Genomic DNA, 11600 nt, shown 5'->3' on the forward strand with positions numbered 1-11600 from the left:
ACTTTTTGTTGTACTTACAGAAATAGGGAAAAGTATGTCTACTCCATCTTTCCCAAAGCAGATATCAATTGTCTCCTTTAGTTTTGATTTAATGTATACAGTCAACAAGCTTACACAGAGAAGCCATTTGGTATGTTCTGTGTATTTCAGGAGTGCTCTGGGGGTGTCAAAATGGAGCCTGAGCCCTCCCTTTATGGAGCAGCAAGATCCTGATGGCATATCCATCCAAGCAGCCCTGCTGGCTTGGAGACATATCAGGAGCCTCAGTCCAGAAAGAACTGGGTCTCATGTTCTCCCAATACAAATTAAAAAATAATAATGCTTTTCTGATTGTCAAAAACATTTTGAAAATGCTTAAACTTCCATTATGATAGCAGAGACTTTTATAAGCATTAGAGTCTCATATTTCAGTCTAATGTTTCCCTTAGAAGAATGTAGCAGACAATATACAATCAAATGCGAAAATCTGTTCCCTGGCACCCTTAATAAAAGGACAATGATCCTCAAGGTTTATGTCCTGAAATGTAAGTCAAGACAACAAACTTAGGCTTGAAATTACTATCTATTTTCAAAAAAATTTAAAATTATTATTCTACTACCAATGTTACTCTTAGAACTTAAAGGAGTTTAAGTTGTAAGTGAAGTACTTTTTAACCTTTTTCCTTCAAACATCTGAAAATAAAATATGATGCTTTCAAATCATATCATAAAAATACGGTCAATTTCCAATAAGTTTTTTTCACTGCAAAACAACTTTACGTTCAAGGTTAAATCAACACACTAACTGGAAAAGATTCCTTTTTCCAGCTCCCCAACTCCCTAGTTGATAATAAAACCAATTAAGCACGAGGTAGTCAAACCACTCACCATGTGTTTGGCAAAGCTCCCACTGGGACCAGTGTTGCGTACCAGGTGCCCTTCAGAGGGGAAGTTAAAGCTGCCAGCATTCAGGTTTTCTCGTGTGGAGTGATTACCAAAGAGAACGAATGGCTGCCTATTAGGGCTAGAGTGGCAAATTAAAAACATGATTAGAAAAGAGATTCCTGGCCAGGGCAACTTCCCAGTGAGTGAGTTCTCAGACTTTTCTGAGTGGCAACCTGTAGTCTAAGCAAAGTGGTCAGTACAGTCTAACTAATGCTACTTGCTGGTTGGAAAGGGATGCCAGATGTCTCTGACTCCTATAGGACCATACAGATCAGTCATTTAGGGACGTAACTAAACCTAAGCCAGGATTTTATTTTCAGCTTGTTCTATTTCTTGATGAGAAAGTTCCATAAGTTTGCAGTGATGGGCAAAATCCCAGTTTTATAAAATAGCATTTTAATTGAATGATAGCAGTTGTGATATTCAGACTATAGACAGATAATACAGCCATTAGCAATTCCTGCAGTAAATTTCAGGGAGGAGGAGAGTAGGGTTATAAATGTTTTGCCACCAAAGCTACTTGCCCCTGTACCCATTTACCCATTTCCTTTTTCTCTCCTCTCTTGGCTAGATTTGTCTTTTTTTTTTTCCCCGCTCATTTCGCAGCCCACTTCACTCAACCCTCTCACAGTCAATTCACTCAAATTCCTCTGGCAAAAGTCACCAAATGCCTTTCATATAACATACAGCAAACTCAATGGAGAGCCTTCAGCTTGCCCTTCCCTTGGTCTCTCAGAAGTACACACCCTCCCCCTACAAAAGCTGTTGTTTCTCGGTCTCCCTCATCAGTCATCCTCCTCCTTTAAATGGCCTCTGAATATTCCTAAGGTTTACCTTCACTTGATTGCTCTCTCCTCTCCTCTCCTCTCGTCTGATCCACCCCTTTCCACTTCTTGCAGTAAATAAACTGGCATCAAGAACTAAGCCAGACCTGAGAAGTCTCCTTGACTTATCTTGCTCCCTTACCTCTAAATACAAACAACCAACCAGATTTCATTTCCATTTGTCCATTTCCCTCCAATTACAGGGCCACAAGCTTAGTCCATGCTGCCATTGTTTCTTTCCTGGATAAGTGCAAAGCTTCCATGCAGTTTTCCTGCTTCCACTCTTGCCCCCCTATAATCTAGTCTCCACATTGCAGAAAGAACGATCTTTTAAACATGTAAAGTCTGTAATGCCTTCATGTTATTTTCAGTAGAAGGGCAGAAGTCTTTCACATGACCAACAAAGCATGGTTTGGCCTGGCTGACTTCTTTAGGTCCACGTAAGGCCACTCTCTCCCAATTCCCATACTCTAGCCAAACTTATCTTTTATGTTCCTTATGTTCTCATCTCAAGACCACTGCTTTTCTCCCTTCTCTCAATTATCTTTATTCATCATTCAGATCTTCCCTGAGAGGGAAGTTACCGTCTCCAGTTACCGTCTTCACAGTACCATGTTCTTTTCTTCTTCATGGCACCAATCAGAGTTTGTAATTGTATATTTCTTTGTGAGGTTGCTTGATCAACATTTTATTTCTCCACTACACTATACTCTCCATGGCAGAGATCACATCTGGTTTATTTTTTAACCATGTATCTCTTGCTTAGTATGTTCTCAAAAAATATTGTTCTCAATAAATATTCAATGACTAAAAGATATTTTAAACACACAGTTTCTGCTATGGACCAAATGGTTGTGTCCCTATAAACCTCATATGTTAAAATCCTACCCCCTAAAGTGATATATTAGGAGAGAGGGCCTTTGGGAGGTGATTAGGTCATAACGGTGGATCATTCATCAATGGGATTATAAAAGAAGCTCCAGAGAGATCTCTAGCACTTTCTGTGATGTGAGGTTATAGTGAAATGACAGCTGTCAATGTGGAAGTGGGCCTTCGCCAGACACTGAATCTGCCAGCACCATGATCTTGGACTTCCTGGCCTCTAGAACTGTGAGAAATAAATGTTTTTTTGTTTATAAGCTACCCTTCTTATGGTATTTTTGTTATAACAGCCAAAATGGACTAAGACAGTTTCCTTTATCGCCTACCCTTTCCTTAAATTGCCCTTAGTGTATATTATGTGGAAAATTCTTTGTATTTCCTTTCATCACTCTTAAAAATACCTCCTTAAGTGTCAAACAGGGGCTCTTAAAATAAACATGACTGATTTCTCTTCTGAAGCTTGATTCATCATAAAGGACACTTTGAGCAGAAAAAGATGACTCTGAGTCCCAGCCAGGGTAGTCTGTCTCACTATCAGACTGAATTGGAATTGGGAGAGAAAAGAGAGGAATTATCTACTTAATTATTCCCTGCTGGGTCCTCCTGATTATCATGACAAGAGAGGTGCTGAAGGAAACACAACAAGAAAACAAATGCAGCAACCCTCACTGCTCTCAGACTTCCTTAGTGCTGAACCTTTATGCCCAATCTCTTTTATTCCCCACAAACTACACTGTTAATCCTTTCCCAGTGGCTGATTCCTCTAGCTTTCCAAGACTGGAGATAGAATAAAAAGTTTTCTTTCTTTAAATTTCAGCAAGCTACAATGTTTTAAAAGTTACCTAACTATAAAACTATACTAAAAAATAAAAAAATAGAAAAGCATTGAAACAGACAATTTTACAGAATTTCTTACCCTGTGATGACTAAAGTTAACCTGTATTTTCCAGACTTTAGCTTCTGAACTTAGATGCTTTCCCCACTCCCCCACATCAATCCCATTTTCTCTATTACCATTCACCTTTCTCCTCAAGAACCTTACCTGTTTTCAGTTATATGACTGGAGATCATTCCATGACTAAAATAACTTCTAAACGGCTAAAAAAGAATCCAACATTATATATATTAAGATCACAATTTTATAAAACGATCACAAAAACATCTCATGTATGTATGTATAAATATATATAGTGTGAGAAAAAGAGAGATGCATGTAGATTATTATAAGAACATGGATGGACACATGTGGATAGCAATACAAATTTGGGGACAGGTAGCAAAAAAACAAAAAACAAGCAAAGGAAAAAAAAGACAAAAGGCTGCAAAAGAAAAAGAAAGTAAAAGGAAAACAAGAAATTCTTGTCAAACTGTACAGTTTTTAACTACTGAAAGGAAACCGGAACAACTACCATCTATGGTTCAAGTTACTAACCATCTGGGAATTTTTTCTTTTACTAAATTTTTTTCCTTACATGTTTAATAGAGGAATATATATTAATTCTAATGAACTAATTTAAAATTAGCAATAAGGAAGAATCCAAGGAACTCAGAAGCACACTGACAGACACTTCCCAGGAAACGCAGCACTTCTCAGCTTTGGTGGGCATAGTGCTAGGCTAAACACTAACCAAAAACTGATGTGCAGCGTCTGTGTCAAAAGAGTTCAAAATTTTAATCTCCTTAAATAATATCAACTGTGGTTTTCTTCCCTGATTAGATAACTAACATATGCTTATTTTAGAATACAATAAAAACCACAGACAATCTCTAAGAACTGTTAACATTCTAGTATATTTTCTTCAAATCCTTTTTCTATGGTACATTCATAAAATATATACAATTATACCAATGTTTATTAAATAGTCTTCTACTCTTGGAAATTTATATTGCTATTAACTCTTTTATAATGAATAATACTATAATGAACATAAATTTTATCTGAAGCTCTGATTATTTCTTTAATGCAGATCTGGAAATATATAAAATTATAGGGTAAAAAGGCAGATTATTTTTCAAATTATTTTTCAAAGAAGTGTGTACAGGTCCACTTACAATACAAAGAAGTGTGTACAGGTCCACTTACAATACATGAATGTGTCTATCTCAGGGTATCACCATAAACACTGCCTATTAAATATCCATTTAAACATATATTTGCCAAGTAGATAAATGAAAAATGGTACCTCACTGTTGTTTTATTTTACATTCCTTTGATTTTTTAATGAAGTAGTAGAATATTTCGGATATGTTCAATGGATAGTTGGATTTCCCTTTGGTAATTAACTGTGTATTTATATCCTCTGGATGTTTATCAGTTGGAGATTTGGTGTTTGTCTTACTAATTTATAAAAACTATATATTAAAATAATAATGGCTAAAATTTAATGAAGATTTACCATGTGAACTATGATAGGCACTTAAATGTATTATCTCAAGTAATCCTAAAACAACCTATTCAGTTCATTCTATCCTTATCTCCTCTCTAGAGATACACTGGCTAAGACACAAAAATTAATTAACTTTGTTCCAGGTCACAGAGCTACTGAGCTGCACAGCGGGGATTCTAATTGGGTAGTCATTTGGGAAAAGAAGATAAAATTAGATCCATATCTCACATCACACACACACACACACACACACAAACCCCAAATGAATTAGGGATCTAATTTTTAAAATTAAACCATACAAATACCAAAAGAGTGAATTCCTCTTTAACCTTGAAGCCTTTCCCTAAACAATGACTAAAATTCCAGAGGCAATAAAATACTGATAAATTTATATAAAGATAAAAAAGTTTGCATGACAAAAAAATAAATAAAGCAACCGAGGAAATATCTGGAATATATACCACAGACAAAAAGTTAATAGCCTAAAAATACAAAGAATTCTTTAAAACTAAGGAACAAAAGACGAGACCTAAAACCTATTCTTTATAATTCAATTAACAATACTGTACCAATATTAAAATGGGAAAAAGACATGAAAATAAGCTATAAAATCACCTTCAAAAAATACAAATTAAAATAATATCAAGATACCATTTCTCATCTATGAGATTGTCAAAAATTAAAAAGTATGACAACACATTCTATTGGCAATGCTGCAGTGGAACAGGCACTCTCATATATTGCTGGTGAGCATGCAAATCAGTATAACCCTTCTGAAGGGAAATCTGACAATATCTAACATGACATATACACTTACCTGTTGGCCCAGTAATCCCATTACTAGGTATACAAACTTCCAATAATATGAAAATATATAAGCAAAGAGTTATTTACTATGGTACTGTTTGCAACAGCAAAATACTAAAAACCACCTAAATATGCATATATAAGAAAGTTCTTGAATAAATAAGTCCACACAATGGAGTACTATGAATTGTAACAAAGAATGAGGAGGACCTTAATGAAATGACCTGGAGAGAGTTCCAAGATCTGTTGTTAAGTGAAAAAAGCAAAGTGGCAATGACTACACAGAGTATGCTACCCGCTTCAATGAAAGACAGAGAATATAAGAAAATATGCATGTATCTGATCATTTGTGCAGATGAGAAAGAAGAGATACACCAGAAAGCGAAGGAGATTTGTTACAGATTGGTAGTGGAGTAGAGGGGAAAGGGGAGGAAAAAGGGATGAATGAGAATGGGGTAGTAAGAAGCAAGAAGTAACAGGCCACTGAGTAGACCTTTTGAGTATCTATCACTCTTAGACACATAATGAGAAAAGAAACAAGAATCCAAAAAATTGAAAGAGGCATCAGTGAGAGATGAAACAACTTCAAGTGGCCTAATATAAAGGTAACCGAAGTCTCTGAAGGAAAAGAGGACAGAAAAAGAAATTGGATAATGGCTGAAAACTTTCCAAACTTGATGAAAACTGTAAATTTAGATCCAAGAAGCTCAACAAAACCCAAGCACAAGACATGAGTAATATTACAGAGATACATTATAATCAAATTACTCAAAACTAGTAATAAGAGAAAATCTTTAAAGCTACCAGAGGAAAAAAAGGCCAGTTAAATACAAAAAAAAAACATAGATGAACAATTGCTCATCAGAGAAAATGCTAGGAAGGCAGTGAACATCTTTCAGGTACTAAAAGGAAAAAACTGTCAACCTAGAATTTCTATACATGGCAAAAATATCTTTCAAAAATGAAGGTGAGATAAAGATTTTTTTCAGACATAGAAAAGCTAAAAGAATTAATTATCAGATTGTGCCACAAAAAATATTAAAGGACATCCTTCAGCAAGAAGGAAATCATATCAAATGAAAATCTGGATCTACACAAAGGAATGAAGAGCACCAGAAAGAGTAACTACATAGGCAAGTAGGTAAGGTTTTTAAATTATTTAAATATTTTAAATAATATTTTAAATAATTAAAAATATAATTTAAAAAGATAACTTTTTAAACAAAAATAATAGTAATATATTGTGGGGTTCACAACATGATGTAAAAGTAAAATGCACAACAAAAATCAATTCCAGTTCTCAAGATCAGGAGTAGAGCCTGTTCTGGGCCACAGTGGAGAACAGAACTGAGGACTGGTAGTGCAAGCCCAAGGTAGGCTCAAGTATAAGCTCAAGATTGCTCTTCTGATCCTTCCTGTTGACTAATTTTTGGGACACTCTTGTGGCTTGGTTCTTGATTTAGATACCTTAGTTTACTCACGAAGTGGGTCTTAGCCTAGAAAGACAGACTAGCATTACCTAGAGGTTCAACTGACAAAAGTGTGCTACTCACATGTGGAGAATTATTTTTAGGCTTATTAACCAGTGCCAGTAGAATTCCTGGCTGACAGAGGCACCACCACACTGAAAAACGAGTTTCCTTGTAGAGAAGCTGGCACAGAAAAAAAAACTTTTTATAGAAGGGTCGGCATCAGGTTAAAAACTTCTTTACAGCGTTAGACAAAGCTTAAGGAAATATAACCCAAACAGATTAGGATTGGTAGTATAGTCTGGAAAAAAAAAAAGTTTTTGCTTTTTTTTAATAAAGATAAAAACAATAAATAAACCAATTTCTTCTTTCCTTTTGATCCTTCCCATACATACCTCACCCGCCTGAGATTCAGAAAGTTCCAGCAGGAAAGGAATTTCTGTGTCAAAATTAGCAAAGAAGCTACTCCACTGATGTTCAAAAGCCACCAAATCCTGAAAAAAATAATACATTTGATCATTTAAAGGAAGTACCTCAGAAAACCAGGATCAGGAAAATGCATCTGATCTAATAGCAGACCATTTAAATGTTTTATAAGGTGGTAACATGCTATCAAGTGGATGAACCTTAAAAATATGCAAAGTAATAGAGGCCAGTTATAAAAGGCCACCTGGTATATGATCCATTTATATGAAATGAACAGAAAAGACAAATCTATAGGGACAGAAAGTAGAATAGTAGTTTGCATGGGGCTGGGAGTGGGAATGGAGATTGACTGCAAATGAGCACAATGAAACTTTCTGGGCTGATATAAGTGTTCTAAAATTTGGTCGTGATGCTGGTTGCACAATTCTGTACATTTACTAAAAATGATTGAATTGTACACTTAAAATGGGTAAATATTACAGTATATAAATTATATTCTAATAAAGCTTTTTTTAAGGACAGTAATGGTCCCCTACTGCCTTACTTTAGCAACCTTTGTTGAAGAAAGGTAGTTATTTATGAGGCACCTACAGGACAATATGATATCTACTGCCAAAAGGGTTATATCAGTGAACCTCTGTTGAAGGACAAATTAGTTGACTTCAGCTAGAAGTTCGGTGGAGTCAGGGCTGGCCCAGAACCCTCTCCCCTTCACAGCCTCCTAGTTGCTGTGAGGGTGGGAGGGACCCTGCACTGTTCCAGAGACTTTTCTCCATGTGCAGCCTACCCGCCTCTCCCATCCCAGCTGCTTTTCAGCCTCCTCTTTGAACTCATTTCTGTTCCCAATCACCACACAATGCTTTGTGCTCCTAGTTTTTAAGGCATCATCGGTTAGCCAAAAAACACTAGCTACAACTTGCTCAAGATTCTCAAGTAACAACTGTCCTTCTTTTGAAGTTGCTGATAATTTGTACTTAAATTAGATAGTTGTCTTCACTGTCCATCTCACACTGTGTAGGTGTATGTATATTGGGAACCCAGCCTAGTGCTTTGCTCACAGCAGGCATCGTGTTTGTTGCACTAAAATTGGCTGGCCCGATCTATGTTCTCTTCCATTCTTCTCTTCTAGGCAAGGATACACAAGTACTTAGACCTATGGATTCTGTATTAGGCAGGCACTGACTCTACTTCTGGACCTAGGCACAAAGCACAAGGGACCTCTATTGGGAATACTGAGTGTAAACAACATTCTCACATGGCTTCACTACTTGTTGTACAGATGAGCTATCTCTCTCTCTACATATATGGACATATACAAATATATGTGTATATATGTATACACACATATGTATATTACATACAAATCACATACACAAATCTAAAATTGTCAATAGTTATGTAGGGGACAGTAGTGCTTGTATTGTTGTCTAGATGTTTTATATATAATGTGGAATAAAAAAAAAATCAGGTATATGTGTATATACACACACATGCAGGCATGCACGCACATGTGGAGAGGGGGAGGGAGACAGAGAGAGAGAAAGAGAAAGAGAATGAATTTTCTAGTTTTGTCCACTGAAGCAATCTAGAAAGTGACCAAACCAGTAGCAATGAGCATTCCTAGCACCTAGATTGTGGTGCTAAAATACCATTTTCCACTCAAAAAACCCAAAACTTACTAGAGAAATGACCAAGTTCAGGTCTGAAACTGATTAAACCTCAATATTTAATAATCAGGAAATATGGAAGACAGGGAGAAATGTTAAATTACATCATGGGAATACAATCAACAAAATCCCAGTGAGGACAACTATAAGACAAATAATCTGGTTTCTTCAACAAATATATAGTGGTGAGGGGGGACAAAGAGATGGAGGAGGAACCTATGGATTAAAAGAAACCTAAAACACACATATACACAAACATGTAGGCAAAGCTAAACTATATGTTTATGGAAGCACATTTGGCTGCTAAAACCACAAAGTAATTTACCATAGAATTCATGACAGTGTTATTTTTAGGGAAGGAGGAAAACAGTGATGGATTTTGCAGAAAGCACTCACATTGCATTTGGGGTAGCTAGCAAGGTTCTATTGCTTTGCTTTATAATAATTACTAGGTTATACATTAGTTTTATGTTGTTTTCTGAGTCTTTTAATAAAATCTTTAAAAACAAAAATGAGTAATATATATTCATTATAGAAATCTCAGGAAATAGAGAATAAAAGTCATTGTTCACAGTTTGGAAAATATTCTCTCATCTATTTTTACATATGTATTTTATAAACACAAATATATACTTGTAACCGGGAATCTACCATTGCCTTGGTCAGACTGCCTTGCCATACCACCTCTGTGCCTTGGTCCAGAAAACCAGACCTGGTTTAAGATACTGACCCACTGCTATCACGTCCAATCAGTGACCTTGATCCTAGGTCCAGGACAGTCTTTCCACTTTAGCACTGGATGACCCCCACATGCCCTCCTAGACTCTGGGGAGAAGTATATCTCCGCTCTTCCAACATTCTAACCACAGACCTTCAATATCTGTCCAACTCTTTTGGTCCCAGATCCGCTTTCCATTTCCAGCTGGCTGTCACCACAACTTAGCACTGAAAGTATGTTTAGATTCAGAAAGCTCTGTGCTGGAACCTCTGCTCTGTCTGTTACTGGCTATGTAACTGAGCAAGGAAATTAAGCTCTCTCTGAGCCTTAAATTCCATATGTGTGTAATGGGGTGACAACTATCTACTGTACAGAGATATCAGAGGAATTAAATGAAATAACTTGTATGCAGTGCTTATTACCAGGCCTTGCACACTACAATATCTACAATCTTTCTCAATTTCTCTCCCTTTACTGTCAGCCAGCCTGAGATGGCTGAGAACATCTGAGCCTCCCCCTTGACTTTTTGACATTTATCTGCTCTCTCAGATACCTGCAATGCACATCCCTGGCATGGAAGCCATTTCTGAGGCTGTCCACCCCAATGTGGGTCTGTGCCTTGCCTGCTTGGCTCTGTCCAATCCCTTGGGCTTAGAAAAACAAAAAGAATCAATATAGTTATTAGTAAAGAACACATTTTATTTTGTTTTCTAATTGAATTTAGAAACAAGCTCAGAAGATATGTTTCCATTTTAATGGCCTACATGGTGACACCCACCTTGGTTAGTGTCTATAACAAGCAGCAAAGTTACACAGTTGAGTGGTTGCCATTCTCTGGTTATCTTTTAGGTGAAAAAACACTGTGCTTGGAGGATACATAAAAGAATATAGGCACTTTGCTCCAAGAAAACTTCCCTGAGGGAGGTGGATGTATCGGTACTAATTATATGAACTCTTAGATACTGCTTTCACCTCCATGCTATCACTAAAATGGAAGATATAATGAATTTTCATACTAAAAATAACTAGCATTATATATAAAATGTGTATGTATTTGTATACACACACACAGATCTTTCTAACTTCCTCCTTTACTTCCCTAGGCCCACTTTTAGATGAGGAAAATGAGGCACTGAACAATAAAATGACCTGACTGAGGAAGCAATACTAACGAGCAACAAAAGTAGAACTATACCTAGGTAAGAGATACCCAGAGCCTGTGTGCTTTCCACTAGACATACTATTCTCCAACTTTTCCCCAGCACAAACAGTGCATTTGTAGAAATGGATACTGTGTATGTACGTGGGACTGGTCAGCTGGATCTGAGATAAAGAAGGGAAAGTTTATCTATCTGCTCGGACTCTTTCAGGTCAAATCCATAAGACCAACCCAAATAGATATCAAGGTCAGATAAACAGCAAAGATCTGAAAACCTCAAGAACCGTACTAACGTGCTTTGGCCTTTGGCCAGTAGGGAAGAATGCTAAACTTTAGA

At 36.5% G+C, this 11600-nt stretch overlaps 1 protein-coding gene across 1 annotated transcript in view; it reads right to left on the reverse strand.

The window, feature by feature from the left end:
- The window catches only part of CUNH20orf194 (chromosome unknown C20orf194 homolog), a 102220-nt gene that overhangs the window by 67274 nt on the left and 23346 nt on the right, over positions 1–11600 (reverse strand). Inside the window, exons 7-9 of the mRNA XM_011369728.2 lie at positions 7689–7787; positions 3673–3728; positions 868–1003 (exon numbers count right to left, since the gene is read on the reverse strand). Of these exons, the coding sequence (XP_011368030.1) occupies positions 868–1003; positions 3673–3728; positions 7689–7787 (291 nt within the window). The remainder of the gene's footprint in view (positions 1–867; positions 1004–3672; positions 3729–7688; positions 7788–11600) is intronic.

The sequence above is a fragment of the Pteropus vampyrus genome, unplaced genomic scaffold (assembly GCF_000151845.1).
Source record: "Pteropus vampyrus isolate Shadow unplaced genomic scaffold, Pvam_2.0 Scaffold7, whole genome shotgun sequence".
NCBI classification, from domain to species: domain Eukaryota; kingdom Metazoa; phylum Chordata; class Mammalia; order Chiroptera; family Pteropodidae; genus Pteropus; species Pteropus vampyrus.